Raw genomic sequence first — 21283 nt, 5'->3', positions numbered from 1 at the left:
TTTCTGTGCTAATGTTTTGTTCAGAACCTGACATCAGATGGTTTATTAGACAAGAGTCAATATAACAATATGAGAACTATAGATCAACTATAGTTGAAGCTGTTTGGAAGTGAGGAGACACTGGATAAAATTGGACAGACGTCTGTTTTATATATACCCTATAGGGACTGAGACAGACGTCTGTTTTATATATATCCTTTAGGGACCGATGAGATCAATAAGTGACATGAAAACAGTCTACACAAATGAAAGCCTTCAATGCTCTTTTTAGTTGTTTTTTTTAATCAGGTCCCATAAAACTGCAAGTAATATATTATCCACACTAATTTCATCCGTTGTTTACCACCTTGCAGGCAGTAACTTGTTTTTTTATCGACTATAAACCATGCTTCGAGTTTCACGGTTTCCACTAACGAAAAACATGCCCCCCGAGCAGGCAACTTCTGTCCTGCACTAATACTAATACTTTGTTTTTGACCGCCAAACAGGTTATTGCTTTTGTCTATCATCTTACAAGTCAAAATACACCGACTTAAGACTTTTTGGAAAAAAAGGATGTCACAGGGAAACACCGAAGCTAAACCATAATTTTTTTTGTAGTGATGCAGCCTGTTCTGACAAATTTCAAGTGGGACTTTTTGTGAAAATACCATGCTTGGTGCACAAGTTTGCATAAAAAAAAAAAAAAGTTTCACTTGATGGTCATCGGGAAAAGGTTTTTCACTTTTCCGGGTTCATCTGCCTTTGCTTAGGGTATTATATAAATGTAAAAGTCAGGGAAAGCTTTAATAGCACTCTTGGCAAATTGATGGTATTACTCATGCAATTAATACTCAAACTCAGTCATAGCGTCATATTTAAATTTTCACAATGCACATTCAAAAACAATTGTTTGCCAGCATGCACATCTCATTATCACTTGTCAAACACTATTTATCTTTAGAGCAATTGCATAAAGTTGTATTATAAAGCTGTTCAGCAATTAAGAATCACAGTGGGAGTGGGAGGTCGATACGCTACAGTCTCCAGCTAGCCTCACATGATACACGTGTACTGTACTTCAATAAACTTACTGATAAAGTTTCTATTTTAACATTCATAAAGACAGAATGAGGAGTTGTTAGTTTTTTGTTTTGTTTTAACCCTTTACCAGTTCCTGCATTTGTCTCACTGTCCTTTTTGCTGATTGGGGCCCAAGGTTGTAATAGTTTGGGATTTCATATTTATAGTTGTTTCTATTTATCTATGCATTCATTTTTTAAAATTCGGTTAATTTTAATTATTTTTTTTTAGATTGCGTGTTCGTTTTTAACAGCGTTTCAATATTTTTAGCGTATTTTTTTTCCAATTACAGTACAAGGAGTACTTGTTGAATGCAAGATTATTGCTAGAATTATAGTTTCACAACCAAAATATAGTTTCAGTTAGTTTTTTACAAAGCAATTCTGTTCTTTTCCTACTGATTTTAATTGTAGTTATTTGTTACTTTTCATAATCTTTCACTGGGGTTCAGTCAAGGAAGCATGGCTGTATGGATGGATGAATTGGTGGTTTGATTGATTGATTGATTGATTGATTGATTGATTGATTGATTGATTGAGTCATCACGTCGATCGACTTTCAGAATTGTGATATTTGTGGGTTGCATGTGATAATAAACGGAAGCTAGATGTGGGTCAGCGCGTAATCTGTCGTGAGCCATAATGCGCTCAACGCGACCTGCTGTCAGATTCATAAAACTTGTAAACTCCGCCCACTTGACAGCCGGCGTCTGTTTACAGAAAGTCGCGGCGGCGGTGGCGGCGGCGTGCAAGTGGACGTGCCAACCGAGCGGAGCGAGATCAACCCGTCGGTGTTATTAAGCCCGTCCGTCACATGTGGCTACGAGCTCAATGTGACGTTGACGCTTTGTACGTGAGCGACATCCGTTCGTTTAGTGTCCGGAAAGCCTCGTAAGAACGCTTTAATTCGGGATTCCGCTGTCACCAGCAATGGCGAGGCGTAAAAAGCGCAACAACCCGCCCGAGTATTGTGCTTGAAGCTGCTGGCTGGCCGGAGCGTCGCTCAAACACGCGAGCCGCTTCCTGCGCCACGACGACATGGACAGCCCGGGCGCCGAGAACCCTGGCAGGGCTGCGGAGTATTTACAAGAGCTCAACAAGATCATCGAGACGCAGCAGGAGTTGCTGGAGAGGCAACGGGCGCGGATCGAGGAGCTGGAGCGGCAAGTGTGCGACTTGTGCGCGGAAAACGGTTGCCTGAAGGAGCGCTACCAGCGGCACCTGGCAAGCTGCAGGCTGCTGCAAGGCACCGACAGCCCCCATTTGCTCGGGGCCATCCAGGAGCATATCACGCATGACAAGTAAGCCCTAAGCCTCTTTGCCTGCTGCTGGCTCAACGTTCACTGCAGCCAATCAAGTTGCTGCTAAAATAGGAGCCCAACTACCTTTCGCGTTTGTGTGCATGTTTGTGGACATTTATGGACCAAGTATAATATTCTTGGCACAGAAAAAGTTTTGGTCACACATTTGGGTTGGTATCTAGCCCATGGAGGAACAGGTTAACACACACCACTGTCAACACAACCCTCTATATAACAAATCTAAACAAACCAGGCACAAGTGGTATTTTTTACCAATAATAAAAACTGGTGTTTATATAATAAACACATAATTTTATTTGCAAACAATGTAAAAATGATTTCATGTTGGTTAATGTCAGAAAAGACCAATAGTTCTCGAATGCCCATCCCTCTATTCATGCCCACTTCACCCTCTGAAAGTATCAAAACAATCCTCTCTGTATTTGAGATTTTATAGCCGCTAAGCCTTTTCTCTACAAAGTCAGTCAGTTCAGATAATCATAGCGTCAACAGAAAACAACTACCAGAAGTCACCAAAATTCAAGTGCACATCATTACATAAACCACTACAGAAAGTCAGAAAAATTCAAGTGCACATCATACCCCATTAAGCTAAATTTATTCTTCGCCCCAATCATTTTGATTTGATAGCTTTAAGTGTTTTCCCCTCTCTCTTTAAAAAAGCTAAACATCATTTGATGTCAGAAACCTGCCTTCAATCTCAACCCAAATCTATGTGGGCAGTACTGAATTATGTCTGTGTACAGGACACACTTTATTTGTGTAGAAATCAATTCATTAGTGGTCACAGACATTCTATATCACAGTTGGTGTGTGTTACACGTGATACTAAAGAAAAAAATCGGATTCATCTGGTTCCATAACTTAACAGACTCAAGCCATAAAGCCCAAGACCGGCCCTAAAAGTCTATTTGACATGCGTGGTTAGTCACATTAATCCATGATATAAGGAATACAAAGATTGCAACTCTAAGGGGGAAAAGAAGCATTTGTTATGTAACCAGCAAGGCTTTACAAGAGCGCAAATCTCTCTGCCAAGGTCCGTGTAATAGCCTCACTAATGAAATTGTCCTGAAATGACCACGATACTTGACACTCTTGTTCCTCATCCAAAACCTTTGGATACATAAGCAGATCTTAAACAGAAAGTAAAGTAAATAGCAGTGCTCAATAGATTGGGCACTTTGACAATTCATAGGATTTTTCATTTCCATTTTCTACATCGCTTGTCCAAATCATCAAATCCCATCTGGCTTTGGTGGGGTGCAGGGTACGCGCTAGACTGGTCATCTACCAAGAGCAGACACTGGAAAGTTAAAGTGGTGTTTTTTTTTGTGATCCATTAAGTTTGAATGAAAGCATGTCCTCTTTGACAGAAGTACGATTGTTGTTATGTGGCCGTGTCTGCAGGCAGCACAGCTTCAGATAGGGATTGTCTGTACTGTCAAGTCGAATCCGCGTCAAGCTTCATTTTTGCAGAGGAATTCAGCATTCAGCCTTTTAACTTCCCTTTTGACTGTTTGCTGGCTCACGTGATGGTGCCTTGACCTTTGTGGCTGATGTCATAAAGACCCATGACAGCAAATCCATAGCGGTGACCGATGCACATGTCTTCACGAGCTGGTGATAGCAGAAGATGATGATTTAAGTCTGACCTTTAGTGAACCTAGGGTTTAAATTTCGGTCACACACTGTAGTTTTTGTTTAAAGTTTGTGTCTACCTGTTACGCTGTCTGAATGCTGGGACAGTCCAGTTATGGGAAACTGAGTTTTTTTTGTTTTTTAAAGAGATTGAGATTTGTTCAAATGAAAAACATGCCTATATTTGAAAAAATATCACCATGGTGCAATTTGTGTATCATAAAGACATACAATAAAATGAATACTTTCTTTTATTTGATGTCGACAACTACATAGGTGGAGCCTGGCAAGCCATTACGATTGGAAAAGAAATCATCTTATTTTGAAAAAAATGTTTCCATTAATACTCTGGTTTTAATGACTCTTTGTGCTTCTAATTATTTCAAACTGAGTTCAGTGAAAACAAACAACGGTGTCTCTCTCGCGCACTTCATTTTGAATTTTGTGAAGATGGACTTAGTTAATCAGTCAGTTAGTTAGTCAGTTAGTCAAACCTTAAGCTTGGGCCCTTTGGAAGGTTACATAAATCGAATCTATAATTTGTTGGTGTTTTTGTAGGCCTATTAGCAGTCGTAGTCGTGGCTGTAGTAAAGGTGTCAGCCTTCTAGCTAGCAAACGAGTTTTTTGTTGACAAAGGATGCACCTACATCATGTTGCAATTCAAGGCAAAGTTCAAGATTGCACTGCCTACCATGGAAAAAAAGCTTGTGTAAAGTTATTTGGGGGCTGGCCTAGGACAATTTTGAAGCTAGCTAACTGGTTTAAAAATATTCACAAAGCATATCAGCGTCATGGGGTTGTCTGTATCAAAATCCATAGTGGAAATAAATTTGTGAAGAGGTCATACATCTGGGAATAGTTGTACATTTTGTTACATTAGGTTAATTGCTTTCAATCCAATAACTAAATGAATCAATAGTACTGTCATGTCTGTACCTCTAATTATCAGCATTGACCGCTTATGGGAGATGGGATAGCTTTGCTTGAAATTGAGGCGATTCAGTTTTAAAGGCAGCCAAGTCTTCTTCCACCTCTAAATCCCTCTAATTAACATTTTATATCAGATTTCTCCTCTTCGGGATGAGTTTCCGGATGCGTGGTTCTTTGTTGATCCTGAAGGGAAAATTAGACATGATGCATCTTGCTGTGAGGCAGTCAAAGTGATCTCAAGCAGGGTGTTTTATTTGATAAACATGAAGCTTATAGTGAGCCTTAAAGCTCAAACTGTGGAGGAAAAACTGTGTTCCATTGTGTGCTATTCCCATCCCTAAATTACCTCACATTATTTACATCAACGCTGAACTTGTTTTATGGTATCAATGGTACTTGTCTTTTTGCCGTGTAAATGAATCCATTCTACCTTTCAGTGCTTGCAGGTTGTTATGATGAATCCAGTTTAATTTTATGTTGAAAAACATTTCACAATTATGAGTTTGGCTTTACTCCAGGCTGACAGTGAGTTTATACTGAGAAGTAAAGCGACTTATAAGCTACTGTTCGGTCTACAAATTCCCATGGTCTGCAAAATATTTTGCAAAATGGCCAACACGACAAATCCATAGTTATGTCACTCAATTATATTATGTGAAAAGCAATATTGTCTTTTTGTCAGAGAAACAACATGTCGCATTTGACACGTTTGCATGTTGGTCAGCTTCTCCGTCTGCCCTCTTTCAAAATCAAGTCCAGAGAGTCGAACATGTGATGTGCTGCTGATAGTGAGTCCTGTGGATGAGTCAACAGATTAGCACTAAAGTAATTTGGCCACATAGTTGATCAGAAATTTGAAATATTCAAGTCCTGCACAAGTATTGGAATGAAGCTAATAAATATACGCTCAACCGTAGCTGTCCTTGTTGCTCTCGTGAGACCGTCTGTGCATTCCAAGTGGAAAATTCTGCTTTCCTGACTTCTAAATAAACCTTATGTAAACGGAAAGTTTATGTAAGCCCGCAGGTAGGGATTCAAATTCACATGCCTATCAGGTTTCCTGATAGTTGAGTGCCGAGTCATCTCTGGTCTGATACAATTTACGTTGACCTACCCTAGACGACGGGTTTCACTCCCGATGGTGTTTGGTTGTTGGCACTCAAGTTGGTATGAGCTGACAGGCACCACCAAATCGGCTGACACATTCCTGCTCTAAACATTGGTGATAAATGGCATTTCGTTGCAGTCTGCCACCCCCACAGGTGCTCCGCTCCATTACAGCCACTGTAAAGTGATCACAGGTCATAAATGAATCTGTGGAAAAAGCATTTGTTTTGATGAATGTTTTTTTTGTATTGCCGGCATAGAGGAGGGTGCTTTAATCAGAGCTGCATCGAAGCTGTCCTCTGGGATTTCGAGTGGAATAGTGTCTGAGAGTACTTTGATTTCTTATCTCAATGCTGGTGGATGCATCTGTTTGTGAATGTTTCGCATTCAAACCTTGTCCCAAGCCGGTAAGGCAGCCGGGTGAACAATATTTGGCATGCGAATGTGACGGCTAGACCAGTGATGAGCAGATTTGTCTCTTGCCACTTTGCTCTAAGCTTACAAAAATATCTGAGCGGCTTCACATTACATTCTTTTTTCTTTTTTTTACCCCCTTCTGTTGCTTCATCTGAAATGAATTCTGGTAATGATGACAAGGCATTGGCTGCAAATAACATACGGTGCTTCATAATTATTTTCTCTTTTGCCCCCCGGAAGAAGAAAATATTCCATGCATGACTGTGAATGGTATCATTTGTCTATAAAATTTTAATTGTATGTACACATCTGCATATCATCGTATCCTAATTAATATTTTCCTTTGGGTTACACCTCCCACCCTGGCATCGCACTGCGCCCTCCCAGGGCCCTATTATTTGAGGACTGCTGAACGTAATGTAAAGCATTGAAAACAAATTGTTTGAATATTTTTTTAAACAGAACTGCTAGTAAATATTTTTAGATTTTTTTTTTGCATTGACTACGTTGGATCTGCTCTCATTAATAATAATAATAATGATAATAATGATAATAATTAGGAATTTTATGAGTAAATGTTTAGGTTCAACAACGTGGATTTTTGCTGTTACACATCTTAGCTATAATTTACGATGCAGGGTAAAATCACTATTGCTGAAAAACTATCAAAAAGAAAAAACCTGTTGCTCGAAAAACAATGTCTACATGTCAAAAATAGGTTTAGTGACAAACTGATTAAAAATTGCTGGATGTATGTATTAATTATTTTTTTTGCAGCACTATTCCAAAAGTGTTAGTACTTGATAGGTGAATAAAGTAACATATGTTGGTGTAATCATTTGGTTACTTCAAGTAGTTACAAGAGGGAGTAAAAAACATTAGGAACAGTTGTAAGTATGACCACTGCAAACTAGAGCCAAACTAATAAAAACATTGGTCATTTTAATCCGTGTCAATAAAACTGAACATGATTATCATTGTAAATTTGGAACATTTTATGCAGCTCTTTTAATGGACATCATTAGTTTTGCAAGTGGTCATAATGTTGTCGCTGGTTGATCTACTGTTTCACTCGAATAATACGCAGTCATCTGCAGACCTCTGCAAAGGTTCAGCTAAATGAACCAAACAACAAAAAAATGGTGTCTAATAATTACAGTGGGACCCATGTACTCACGGTTTGAAACTAAAACTCGAATTATTTTTGACTGTGACTGTATGTTGGCTTCTGTAGTGTAATTTGCTGCCCAAGATAAGTCTCCATCTTGACAAGTTTGGCAAAGTTTTCTTCAGCATGTTTCGGTCCCCCATGGCAGCGAAGGAGAAAATGTCCGGCAGCACCCACTCATTTAGCCCTTGATCTGCTGAACAATCAGTACGTCAAACTGTATTTACGAGCCCAAGAGCCGCCTCTTGCCACTGAAGCCCCCTTTAATGAAATACTCCTGCTAGATTAATGTCTACGCTGGGATGATTTGCATTCAAGCACGGCCGATAAATCTTGAGCAATGGACAAATACAATTTTCTAGGTGCACTCCTAGACAAAAACAACTGCAGGCATCCTGCGTTCGTCCTCCGTATTATAATCAAGCCTATTAAGAGGCTGTCTGGTGGGTGTTCATTGATGTGGCTGGTCCCCCCCATGAGGAGGATAGTCATGATTTTAATGAGCACCGTGATGCCTCTCTAATGTCGCTATCGGTAAAGGCCACCACACTGAGGGAGGTCGGAAGGCATGTCACTGACCTCGTAGCTGATGTCACTGTACTCAAGGTAGAGCCGTTGTCTTTATGTAACTTCCAATGAGCAGGAGGGCAGGCAGAGGACTGTGTCAGTAATAGCGGTCCCTTAGAAACCATTTGTCCTCCAGTTTTCATCGCATCGTATTTTCTTGGCGGTCGCAGTGCTTAAATGATAGCCTTGTCGAATTTTGAGTTTTCCACAAGCCAAAGCAGAACTCGATTGACTTTATCTGAGGAATGGACAAGGTAGCTAAGCTTAAAGGTCACTTTGGGTTTCTTTCGGCTTTGAAATAAATTTATTTTGAAGTTGAGGGAGTCAAAAGTGCTTGATAAGTGATGGTTTAGTGGTTCACTGGGCTCATTCCTGTGCAAGCAGCGTGGGTCCGGTTCCCACTCAGTGAAGATGAATGCTTGTCTTGTTTTTATTACGTGTGCACGATGATTGACTGGCAGTCGGTCCCAGGTGGAGGTTTGAATCGTCATTGGTCTCACGTTTTGGTTCAATTATGATTATCAGGTCGACAATTCAATATCACGCTGCAAGACCGCACGTCACATCAACTTTCTTTACTATTTGGTATTGTATTCATATAGTTTTGTTTACATCGCAATAAATACAAGCAGCTAGGTAAGAGTATTTTCCAGGTCATCCCTTTTCCGCTCATTGTTCTTTTTGACTTCCAAAAAAAAGAGATGGAGAGGCAATTTGAAGACACAAAAGAACAGTGAAATCCAAAAGGATGTACAAACAAAGTGCTCATGCTTTTTTCCCCTCCATTTTAATTACCAACTTAAATCCTGCTCTCTATACTGTCCAACTTTTGGGGGGGGGGGGGGGGGGGGGGGGGGGGGAAATGGGCCAATGTGACTCACCTCCAGCTCTTTTTGTAACATCTTGCCCCTTTTTCCCTCCACGTATGAATGTGACCTCACTTTTTGCTAGCCCAACACATAAATGTCCGTAAAATATCGGTGTATAGCAACAAAGTAATTAATTCTGCTGTAGCTAAGGTTCAATGTATGTTCCAAATGAACGATCGACCCATTTCAGCTCGCGCAGTGCGGCTCGCGTTCATCTTCCTGCAAACATTTTTGTGTTGAACAGGCTAAAAGCGGAGAGCACTGGAAGAGGTCAGAAGGCTAAAGCTGTCCTTTCATTGTTTTTACTTTCCCACCTGTCCAATTATTCACCTCACGTCTGTCAAGGCGAGCTGATGCTATCGCTAAATTGGACACAATCTGTCCCACGCTACCTAGAGAGAGATGCTTGAAAAACTGCCGCTTGTCTGGCAGGTGGGAGTGCAGCGCGTTTATGCGGACTGCTCATGATGAGGCGAAGGCAGTCGACAGCTGAACACACAAACACAGATGAGAAGCTTGTGGTCACACATCTCGGTCAGCACAGACGCGCGTCCAACAAACCGGTCTCCTGAGCCAGTGCGGCTTGTGGCAACCAATATTTGATGGACTTGGCATTTTCTGAAATGCAGATTAACTGTGGGCGGTAGTTTGTTTTGTAAACATTTCACAGAAGTGACTCGCATGAACGGCTGGTGGATTTTATTTTTCATATGCACTAACTGAGCAAAAAATGCAATGAAACTGCAATGCAGGGTGTAGTTTGAGTTCAATGTTTGTTTGCTGTGGTAATGAGCAAAAGGCGAGTTTATTTTAGTTTAATTAAGTAGCTCGAGCTGTGTGGTCAAAAGCTTGCTGTACGTTTGAAAATGCTAAATTGTGGGCAATTTTTTCGATCAATTATAGCAAAATCAATGTTTTTGTATCTTTATATTTATTGTTAGTTTTGAAAAAATACTAATGTTTTTCATATCTTCATCTTAACAGAAATCTGCACAGTTGCGCAGTACTTAATGAAAGCTTAAGGCCACCTCTGTTTTAATCAACTTTTCTACAGCAATCATTTTGAAAAGTTAAGAAAAAAACTTGAAGACGCTCTGTTAGCAGGATTGCACAAAAATGCCTTACATCCTCAGAGATGCGAATGATAAAAACACGTTTTCTTGATGTTGGTGGGACTTCACACTGGCTGTGAATAAAATCTTTTACTTCTGTAGTCATACAAAAATGCACATGTTCCATATTGCGTCGTGAGCTGCCATCAATCCTTGATTTTGTCGGACATCTTAAAAATTTCAACCAGGGTAATGGGTGCAGAGTCAAGGAGAGTTTTTCTTTTAAACTGTATTTTGCTTTTTAGGCTATGAACTGTCGAACTTTGACTAACTGATCTGCCAGTGTGAAGAAACACCAGAGGGAAGTGTATTGTTCAGCACACCACTTTAAAGTGACTTTAAAATCAAACTTTTATAGGTTAAAAAAAAAAAAAGAAGTCATTACCGCCCCACTGTGCCGTCAGCTTTGTTGCGGCTTTTAGAGAATTCCGGCTCATCATTCATCTGTGTCACGGCGGATGCTTGCGTAGGGTAGTTGTCGGCTAGCAGTAGGAAGCAGACGTGGCGAGTCACCTGCTGATGAACACGCTCACCCTCATCCAGGAAAGAGAAGCAAAAAAAAAAAAAAGATGTTTTATAGCAAATGAAAGAGGAAGAACTTGGACTAACTCGTCATCATCGTTGCTTACATATAAGTGTTGTACACGAGAAAAAGTGAGGGCAGAGTTTTCAAATGTATTCACTCTGGTACCAGTTAAAAAACAAAGTGAGGGCAAGAGTTTTCAAATTTATTCACTCTAGTACCGGTTTAAAAACATCAACTTCCGCCCGGATAAGAATTTTCCAGACGACTTTTACAACTTCACTTGTTCATTGTTAAACATGCAGGAAGCAGCTGCCGAAAACATTACATATTTTACAGCAGATGGGGAATATTCAGGAAACATTAGTTGTTGTGGCTATTCTGTAACTAGTGGATAATGTAAATGTTCAACTGGCGTCTCGGGACGGGGATGATGTTGGCAATTGGTGGATTTCAAAATTGTAGATGCCCGAAAGTGCAACAGTGTCTTGCTGTCGTGACTTTTGTCTTTTCTCTGTCAGGTCGCAATGAGTTCGCACACCAAATGCCCTTCCTGATGCAAACCGCCTTTGTTCACTTTTAAATTGAACGTTTCCAATGGAACTGAGACTTGACTAGACCAGATGGTTTATTTTCACATCACAATGAAACTGTGCATTACGTGACAAAAACAAAGGATGCCCTTGATGAAATGCTAAGATAACACGCATGATTTATTCATTCGTTTGTTTATTTATTTGTTTATTTGCAATACTACAAAGTCAATTATGATGACTGATGGGCAACCGGTCCAACGGTGCAGTCTCTTTCGTCAGCTAGAGTAGGTTCGAACTCACCCGTGACCCAGAACAGGATAAGCTGAAGAGAAAATAGATGAATGGATGATTATTGCACCCTTAACCGTAACAGAGGACTTGACTAACTCATTAGTTCTGCTTAGGCACACACATTTCTAACTGTAATTAGAAGCTGATTAATAAAGATCATTTACATTTGTGGAATGCACCAAGAATCTTTACACATGATGGATGGACTCCATTGATGCACTGGGCCGAGAAACTTGGTGCAGAGCGCACATACGGTATAGAAGCACATGTGCCTCATCAAATGCCAAGTGCGGACTTATACACTGAAGTGTTTTATCCCGACTGCAACCCTCTGGTTCTTATTAAATACTGACAATAAACATGAATTACTCCCCCAGCACGTTGAAGTTCATTCTCCTCCTCAGATGATGCTGTCAGTGTGAGTGAGCTGTTCTTGCTGGCCACAGCTTCAAGTCATTGATTGTTGGGTGACACTCATGTAGAGGGAGCCACGAGGCGCCAGAATTTTCGCTAGGATTCATTCGTTTTCGTCATAGCTTGAAGCTCAAAGCATTTTGTGGCGGTCATAAATGAATCTTTTTGGAATGGATTACCCCACCGATTATTCCATCAGGGCGTGTCACTATTGAATAGTTTTAGAATCATGTCGATTCACTGAATAAATTAATGCAATTTTATTTTGTATCAAAGTGTATTAAAAACATTTAGTGATTGGTTGGTGTTGTTTATTGATAAAAAAACCCAACAACAACCAAATAATAAACAATCACACAGGAGGGATTAATGTTGTCCTCCCCAAAGCTTTTGAAACTGATCCAGTTATTGATGAAAAATGACAAAAATTAATTAATAAAAAGTTGACATTAGAGATTTTTGTGCTCCAAGGTGAAAAATCAGCGCAAAATAATTGCTTGATTGTTAAAATAATTATTTGTCAATTAATTGATGAATATTTTTCGTTTGTTTATTTACATTTAAATAATACATTTTGCACATTCATATGAACTATAAGAGAACAATATCATATTCAAAGACAACCGACATGCAAACTCTTCTCTGAAAAGCCAAAGTTAAGAGTTTTTCTGTGTAGTGCCAATGCAAAGCTCTTCAATGGGATGCCCCTTTCTTCTTCCTCGATTAAAGCAATTTTGGCAAGTTATGATGAAACTGCATAATTGCTACTGGTAGCAATTTACGATACTCTGCAGCTCCTTTATTAGCAGCTTGCAAATGTTTCAGCACATTTAAACCACAGCTGTCAAAGGACGCGCCAAAAAAGCCTGCTCCAGTCTCGTTTCCTTACCAAAGTTCAATGACAATGGGCTCTGTGGTTTCATGTATTTGTCCTGACAAACAAACTTCCTCTTCCTGCTTAAAAGTGCTTTATCAGTAAAACACCGTGTGTGTGTGTGTGTGTGTGTGTGTGTGTGTGTATGTACACACACGTACACACATATATATATAATATACACACACACACACAGTTCTTCTTTACTCAGCAGAGCAAATAGCCGCTCATGCATTTCATTTAATCTCCTTTCCTCTTTATGCAACACTAAGATGGAAAGTGACTCCTCAAGGCCCAACACTTTTCACAAACAGCGGGTTTATAATTACAACAAAACAGGTCTTCCCTGGTGGTTCAAAACGCTTAAGGAGAAAATGCCCAGGCTTCCATGGGCACTAACTTGTAGCACAGTAGATGTTGTTCCAGTTCACTTGAAGTAAGGTGGGCAGCGATGATTAAATGAGCAGTCTTGTCCATTACGCCACTTGTTGCACACAGTTGCACTTACTCCTGCAGAAACGCAGATTGATAAACACTGAGTCAGCATCTTTCAGAGATGGGAGTAGTTCTCCGTCCATTTCCTCCCCCTCACAACAGGAAACAGGCTGTCATCTGTGCAAGGGACTCAGGAAAAAGACCAATGCAGGGGTGTCAAACTAATTCCTGGCGTGGGCCGCATCGTAGTCATAGTTTCCTTCGGAGGGTCATTATGATTTATGACTGTCAATCCAAATAAATGTACGAACGTCTCATATTATATACAGTGTAGGCTACACAACAAACTGATGAATAACTACTTTTGAAACTAGTAAGAACTGTAAGAAAAATTCCTCGAAACATCAAAAAAGTAACGACGATTTGCAATTTTTGTAAGTCGATGAACAATTGTCTCCGCGGGCCAAATATAATTACACTGTGGTCCAGATTTGGCCCACGGCCAAGAGTTTGACACCATGTCCAACGAAACAGAGCTTGATGCGTCGCTGGAGACGTAATATTTTGTTTTAAGGAAGCAACCGAGATGCAGATGTGCCACAGTGTGCGAAGCAGCGGGGGACCTTGAGTGGTCCTTCCTGTGGAGTAATACCTCCACTGGGATTTGGCATTTACTGCATTATTGAAGTGGCTTTGGGAATGTGACGGATTTAAAATCGGTGGCTTGTGTCTATTTCCAAAGACCTAAAAAGTTGCTCGCACATATCCATCAGCCGATGTGATAGATCATGCTTGGATAAGGCCATGAAATATGACCACCATTTATTTTACGGTCCGACAAATGAGCTTTGTCTGCTCTGCGGGAATGCTTTATGAACGTCTGATACATATCATGAGGAACTTTTTTTTTTTTTTTACTTTGTGACCATTTACAACAAATTACTGTCTAGGTCAGGCGGTTGTATTGATTCAGCTTCCAGCAAACGCAAACTCTATTTCAAGTGTTACAACTTCCATGTAGAGTAGAGGACGGATCCAAGGGAATTGCTCGGCCTTTGACATAAAATGATGACGCTAAGTTGTCGGCTCTCGTGACCTCGAAACATTAGTCTCAGTCGTTTGCATCAGGCCGGTGGGCACGTTTCGTCCTTGGTGAGCGGAAAGTATTCCAAAAGGGAGACGTATATCATTGTACATAAAATATGTGAGCAATGGTTTGGTCCGGTCTTTCATTCATTTCAGTGATGCATTGTATACACAGCAATCGATAGCTTCAGTAATTGGCATCGGCTCTGGACGCTGGCTTGTGTGTCAATGAATCTCATTGCGTTCTATTGACCCAGCTCTAGTTTTCAGGCTCAGCTCCATTGCAGCTCAGCTCCACTGCAGCTCCACTGCTTGCTCTGATGACAACGCCAATGTTTGATGTACGCTTTATGTAATAATTAGGGCAACTTTGTTCATATTTGCTGAACAGATATTCACCAGATGATCATTGTATGTTCTGGGTCAGAAGGAGGTTCGAAAAGGCAGAAATAAGATACTACAAAGGAAACTGACATAAGAAAAAAAAAAGTCTAACAGAAAGTTGGCTGCAGCTTTGACATAGAAAAAGTTTACTGAGTTGAAAAAGATCTCCAGCATCTCCAGTATGAAGGTTTTTAAAGCAGACGATCAACAGTGAACATCCTTTCTTATCTGTACATTTTGCAAATATTTCCCATCTTCTTAACGATAACATGATTCTGTCTATCTTTTGATCTACCTCACTCGCAGCAAGCCAGATGTACAATTGGTTTGGCAGTGTAGCCTTTGTCTGCCCCATATCTGTTAATAGCGTCCATGTTAAATGTTGCTGCTAGCCCACTGAAGCCTGCGAGCCTTGTCAGCAGTTGCCATGGAGAAGAAACAGGTCGCATCCAGTACATTGTCCGCAGTCTTATCCTGGAATATCTTCAGTTATAGTTGCCCTTTTTAATGTCCAGCATTGATTAGCCTCTATTTTCATACGCACTTGTTAATGTAATGAGTAATGATTTTTTTTTGTCGTCAGTTCTTTGGAATGAGATGCCAGTACTGATGGCAGAACCACTCAGATTGTGACGGCGGCACATTTGTATTATTCTTGAATAAACAAAAATATTAACAAATATTTAAAAATGGTGCATCAATAAAGCCATTTAGTTTGCCAACGTTTTCCAGACTGGACATTGATGTGTCAATGAGTTTAACCCTGTGCAGGCTACATTTTAAAGAAGTAGTAGAGTTTCCATCAATCTTTTCCGTCGTGCTGTCTTCTACCAATCAGCTTTAGTAGTTAAAGCTGCTGATGTAAATGATGCGGTTAAGTAAGGCATTTTATGATTCCCCATAGAGTAGTTGCATTGCTGCGTCATCTGGATTTCCACATGCTCAACAGAAATCATCCAGCCACTCTTTTGTTTCTTATCTTTCAGGTCTGATGGTGATGCATCCAGGATAGTCAGGTAAAGTATTCCATTTCTTTTAAAAATATATTTTGGATTGATTATGGCAGCATAGTTTAATACATGCTTAGGGAAAAAAGAAGAAAGAAAGATTTTTGTTTCCTCTGGTCAGTTTTTCAGTGGTGTGCAAGCCACAGTGCATGTTTTTCCTCCTTGTTTGCAGCTCTTATGCTTTGGCTGATGTGGTGAGCCTCGAATGCTTTCATTGAAAACAGTCAGGTCAAGAACGTCTGCTGTATTTATGAGTGAGCATGCTTATCTACCCTGCCCATCCGATATGGAATGAAGACCCGATAGGCCATCATCCTTGTTCTTCTGTCATCTGAGTATGGGTGAGGTTGTTTGGGCAAGGTTTAGTTTAGTCAGTCAGCATCCCCAAAGAATAACTCACCATGCAGGCTGTATTGTTGTATCTAACAGTAGTACAACAAAATCATTACTTTGTCTTCAACTCTGGCCCCCGGAGAGTTATTGCTGCCTTCGCTTCTGTAAGGCACTATAGATCGAGGTTGTGCATGAATGGTAAGATACAAATAAGCCTTCCTCGCCTATGCTTGTCGCTTTTGTCGTTTATTAATAAAATGTTTTTAAAATACAATACAAAGTCCTCGACTGGCTGACTTTCGACAGCCTCTCTAGTTACATGAGCTTTTGTTCTCGTGTCCTTGTGTTGAGGGTGTGCCGCGTAGGTGGCAAGCAAACCACCCCCCTTATCGTGGGTTTATCAGTTACCATTACACTAATTGTTGCATGTGTGCCGTAGAACTGTGTAATTTGCATCTGCTGTCACTTTGCCATTCCCCTACCCCTTCTCTTAGCTTATTCCACATGGCAACTGGTACAGCTAATCCGTAAAGAAGACTCCCATTGTTGTGTTGACTGTAGTGACCTCTTTGTGGCCAATGATGGACATGAGTGTTGTCTTGGGTCTGGCCGCATTCGTGCATCGACTACAGTAAAAAAACGGACCGGGGCATGCATCATCTGTTGACCTGTCTGGGGCTTCTATTCACAATACTTTTGTGTGACGACAAAAGCCAGCAGATACAAGCTAATATGTGACTTGATCGTCATCTGAATGTATTGCCGTATACTGTACATGGATGAATATTTACCCCAGTGCTCCACTTCACCCCCCCCCCCTCCTTTTGCTCAACTCCGAGTGAAAGCATTTCAAAATAGACAGCAGCGCTCCTTTTCAGTGGAATTGCCGACATTTTCAAATCGCAGTAAACTGCATCTTGCCTTTCTGTTCCTGTTGCCTTTCATCAAAGCGCCGAGCTGAAAATCACTGCGGCAGCCAAGCAGTGTTCGGCGCACAGCAGACCTGTTGTCATGACATCCATCATCCCGCTCATACGCCACATTGTGACACAAGTCAGACCACCCAGTTTAACATTTTGCGCGCTACATGACTTGCTAGTTTTCATTATCATTAATAATGAAAAAGCCAGTGAACTTGGCACAGACGCCATAAATAAATAAAACCTGATCCCCGAGGAGTCGTTGTGAACAGGTTTTGTCAAAGTGTGCATGTAGGGAGAGCGAGTCGGCCATGGCCGATAATAACAGATTATTCTCATGCACACTCTGCAGCTAATGATAGAGGAATAACAACAAGGTGCCGTTTAATTGGTGTGCTGTTCTGTAATCAGGATGGATGGCTTCATTCAGATGTGATTAGAACCGAGGCGAGGGTGGCGGGGAGGCTCTCGACACCCTCGCTGACCCGATCGTATTGGATTGTTCTTCAGAGAACGTCAGGCGATAAAGATGCTCATCTTTTTTAGTGGGTCATTCATAAAGTCAGAAGAGGTGACAGAGTGCTATGGCACTAATTAGAATCGGCACTCTTAACATTTATATCTGTTTGTTGTCCTGTCCTGAACTTGTACATTACTTTAGGGGGGGCAGCTTTATTTGCACCTAACAGCTGAGCGGATAATTAAAATGTCCAATCGGTTGTAAAGATTTATGAATGATTGTGGTTCTTAAAATCCCATGCTCGCACCGTATCGTATATTATTGAATATTACTTAGTTCATTCTACAAAAACATTGACAATCCTTCCTTCAGAGGCTCACTTAATTTTCCCTACAAAGAACAGAAGGTAACATTCAATTAAAACAAGAACAGAGTAATTTGTTGATGTACTGAAAATAACAAAGTTAGACCAGATGTGCTAAAATTGGATGGGCGTGGAAGCAACCAAGTTTCTTTGCTTCCAATGGGTTGCGTTTGCTGAAAACACAAAAACCGCCAAATAAAGCTTGTCAGACTGTCAACAATTTAGCTTTGCGCCACTGATTTGAAAACCGACCTAGACTTCGCAGCCTGAAAGTTTCGTGTTGGCGTTGAGTAGCAATTTTCGATACCACTGATATCATTTATTTCCCAATCTATAAATATTCCTTGAAATGACATGAATTTTAAATTAATTAATGGTAATTTTCTATTCTTCCAATTTCTAGTTCCTGATAGTAAAATGGCCAAAAAAGTTTGACTGATACTGGTATGGGCCAAAGTTGCAAGTACCAATATCGTGAAATTAGGGTGGTATCGGCAATGATACCGATATCTGGTATTGGTACTCGCCCATCCCTACATACAATCTAGTGGCAGTACATGTGCTGGCCATGTGTACAGAGAGCAGACGTGACTGATGTGTGCATACGGTATGTCAATATCTATCCATTGTTGTCTCCCTCCCTATTCTCACTCGCTCCCGGTTGCCGTAGAGAGCAATGCTCATCTTCTCAGACTGCGCCTTCTTGCGTGTCTTGTCTTAGTCCCCGTTGACCCTCTGAAATGGATTTCAAGTCCTTCTAATCAGGCATTATTCTACAGAGGCTATCCAGAGCTAAAACAACACATCATATAAGTGTGAAGCAGAGAGAAAGAACAATAGAACCAATTGGTGCTGGAACATCATTGTTGATTATAAACAAGGACTGAGTGTTTCAGTCTGCTGGGCTTGGCTGATGTCATAGTGATGTCGTCCTGAACATAATGCAACCATTTCTATTGAATTTAAGTTACATTTTCAACAGAGTGCTACCCCCGCCTCTCGCACAAAGTCAGCTGGAATCGGCTCCAGTTCACACTGGTGAGAACGAGCGGTATAAAAACGTTCAGTACAGTGCAAATGTTATTGCTAAAATAAAGCTACAAACATTTTGGGAGGAGGGGCGCTGCCAATGACAGATGCAGATCAGCAATGTCCTCCTCCGTTGCCGCAGATCTAAATACACCATGTTGGAAAAGCTGGTATTTTTGAAGTGCGGCAATTTGACTTTGAGCACACTGGTTCCTCTCACTTGCTGCTACGTTGCTCATTTTTGCAGCAGAATGTCATTCATGGAAAATGAGGAAAAAATTGACTATCGGAGTAATTATTGCGAGGCAGGAAACTACTTCAGGCTCCTCCATTGTAGCTGAGAGGAGGCATTTCCAAAATTAATAATTCATTATGCCAAAATAATGGCAAATGCCGCCAGCTGTGGCATACTTACTCGACGATATTACTCAGGGCCTCGGTGCAGCATTCATCAAATAGGAGATGATTACAGTATGGGCTGCACTGAAGACATTTCTGCTGATTGCTCATTGGTTTGTGGAAGATTAGCAAAGCAACATCTTGGACGGGGGGGCGAAATAATCACAGTAAAGTGATCAAATGGCGACCTGTCCAGGTTTGCCCCAAAATTAGCTATGATGGGCTCCTGGAGCTCACTCACAATCAAAATGAGGACAATCTGGATGGAAAACGAAAAGATGGCTGGCTGATTGTGTGAATTTGCTTTAACGTGCCAGAGGATGTTGCTTTAGTTTATCCGAAGACATTTCTTTTTCCTTAGAGACAAGCTGTGAGAGTGTGATTGCGTGTTGACAGATAGAGAAACATGCCTGCCTCGTGTCTGATGGGGGCACAGCTCAGTAGCGTCTCGGTGGACATTGTGTCCTGTGAAAGAAGATGACAAATGTCACAAGCTATGATCAGGGGAGGACAAAACTTCCCACCCAATAAACACAAACCATCGTCACAAAGACTTTGATATGGTTGTAGAGCACACTTTTTTATTTTTATTTTACATGCATAAACATGCACACACACGAGATAATGTGTTGACTGGAGGATGTAAAGAAGAACGCCGTTGTAATTGAGGATTGCTGCTCTGGTGTGTTTGTGTATGCTCAGCAGTTTAAGTTGACTTCACAACAGCATAACGTTCATTGTTATTCATAATGCAGTGCATCGGCGCAGGTTTGCAACAAACCCTCCCTTGAGGCAGAGATATCGATTCACTCTGCAGACGCTAACATTAAAGTTGATTTCAAGTTGTCATTTCACATGGTAGCTCCTTTGCAAAATATTATTCTTTCATTTTGGATAGGCTTCTTGTCATGGTTATACAATCTGAATTCAAGCCATGTCGTGCTGCACCTCGAAGTGTTTTTCTTGCTATGTTTTATTTTCTGTGTGCGTTTAAACTTAATAGAAGGAAACAACAACTGGTAATAACCGTGCCTAAACTGCTTCTAAACCGTGTTACTGGTGCACTGGATTGTAATAAGGAGAGCAAGTGTCCGTCGTTGTCATGGCAACCCTGGATCAAACACTTCAGTAGCCTTAATATTGGCCGACCAGCCAGTACAGCTCTCACGTTGTCTGAAGTAGCTTTGGCGCGAACGTCATTGTAACGAGGTGCATGCAAGTGTGTACGAACAAACAAGAAAAAAAAAAAGATGTCAAGCTTTTTACCGGCTTGTGTATATCCAAACAAAATATCGTCCAGCATCTCTTCCCTGGGTAGGAGAGCTTTTTACTCGCTTCCCGACACTTTCCGGCTTCTTTTATAGCCCCGAGCGCTGGGCTCTTGGAGCAGCCGTGATCGATCAAATGCGTGAAATACATAGAAGACAGCTTTGTTTTGGTTGTTTACGTCCACAAGAAATCACCCTGGGCTCACTCCTCTTCTTATCAGTGCATTCCTTGCTTTTGGACTCAAAATTGCAACCTAATGCTGCATGGGCTGGCATTAAGGGGATATATTCACAGCTACTAGACTTCACTAGCAACTTGGGGCTAATCTCCTAGTGGAACCAATGGACATCATTCCAAATCAAAGGCGCTCCTCACATTTGATTTATGGTTTGTTATCATACAGGACAAACTTGTTTTGGACAAGAGTTCCCTTGAATGGGTTTCATTATTTTTCCCGCTAATTTTGTCGGCGAGAGTGAGTGACAGCTTTCTGTGAGAATTGCCTGCCTCCATTCGACATTGCAGCCTTATTGGGATGTGACGGCCTTCCAACTGTTGACTAGTCTATTCATCTGGATGCGGCACTCGAGAAACTCGTGTGTTAAAAAAAATTGTCACTTGCAACAAGTATTTGTGAAAATCATAGAAAAAAACATTTGTATAATTATTTGGAGCACATAAAGTGCTAAAGGACAATAAAGGATAAACAAAGGCAAAACAGATGATGCATGAATGAATGAGGCGGAGTCAATTGTTGGGCTTTGC

At 40.9% G+C, this 21283-nt stretch overlaps 1 protein-coding gene and 1 long non-coding RNA gene across 6 annotated transcripts in view; one reads left to right on the top strand and one right to left on the bottom strand.

The window, feature by feature from the left end:
* Positions 1-1771: 1771 nt before the first annotated feature.
* Positions 1772-21283, top strand: part of LOC125989407 (IQ motif and SEC7 domain-containing protein 1) — a 73568-nt gene continuing 54056 nt past the window's right edge. For 3 of the 5 annotated variants that reach the window (XM_049755757.2, XM_049755755.2, XM_049755765.2), the window contains exons 1-2: positions 1772-2362; positions 15724-15753. In XM_049755757.2, coding sequence (XP_049611714.1) covers positions 2100-2362; positions 15724-15753 — 293 coding nt within the window. In that variant the 5' untranslated portion in view covers positions 1772-2099. Of the gene's footprint in view, positions 2363-15723; positions 15754-20402; positions 20564-21283 lie in introns of those variants that run through there. The other 2 variants (XM_049755756.2, XM_049755758.2) reach the window with 2 other exon arrangements.
* Positions 4223-10930, bottom strand: LOC125989411 (uncharacterized). The gene is made up of 3 exons (XR_007488676.1): positions 10580-10930; positions 6069-6238; positions 4223-5749 (listed from the first exon to the last, which is right to left on the bottom strand). It is a non-coding gene; the product is annotated as an uncharacterized lncRNA (long non-coding RNA).

This window comes from Syngnathus scovelli, chromosome 2 (assembly GCF_024217435.2).
Source record: "Syngnathus scovelli strain Florida chromosome 2, RoL_Ssco_1.2, whole genome shotgun sequence".
Classification (NCBI taxonomy): Eukaryota; Metazoa; Chordata; class Actinopteri; order Syngnathiformes; family Syngnathidae; genus Syngnathus; species Syngnathus scovelli.
This window is presented reverse-complemented; position numbering and strand designations above follow the sequence as displayed.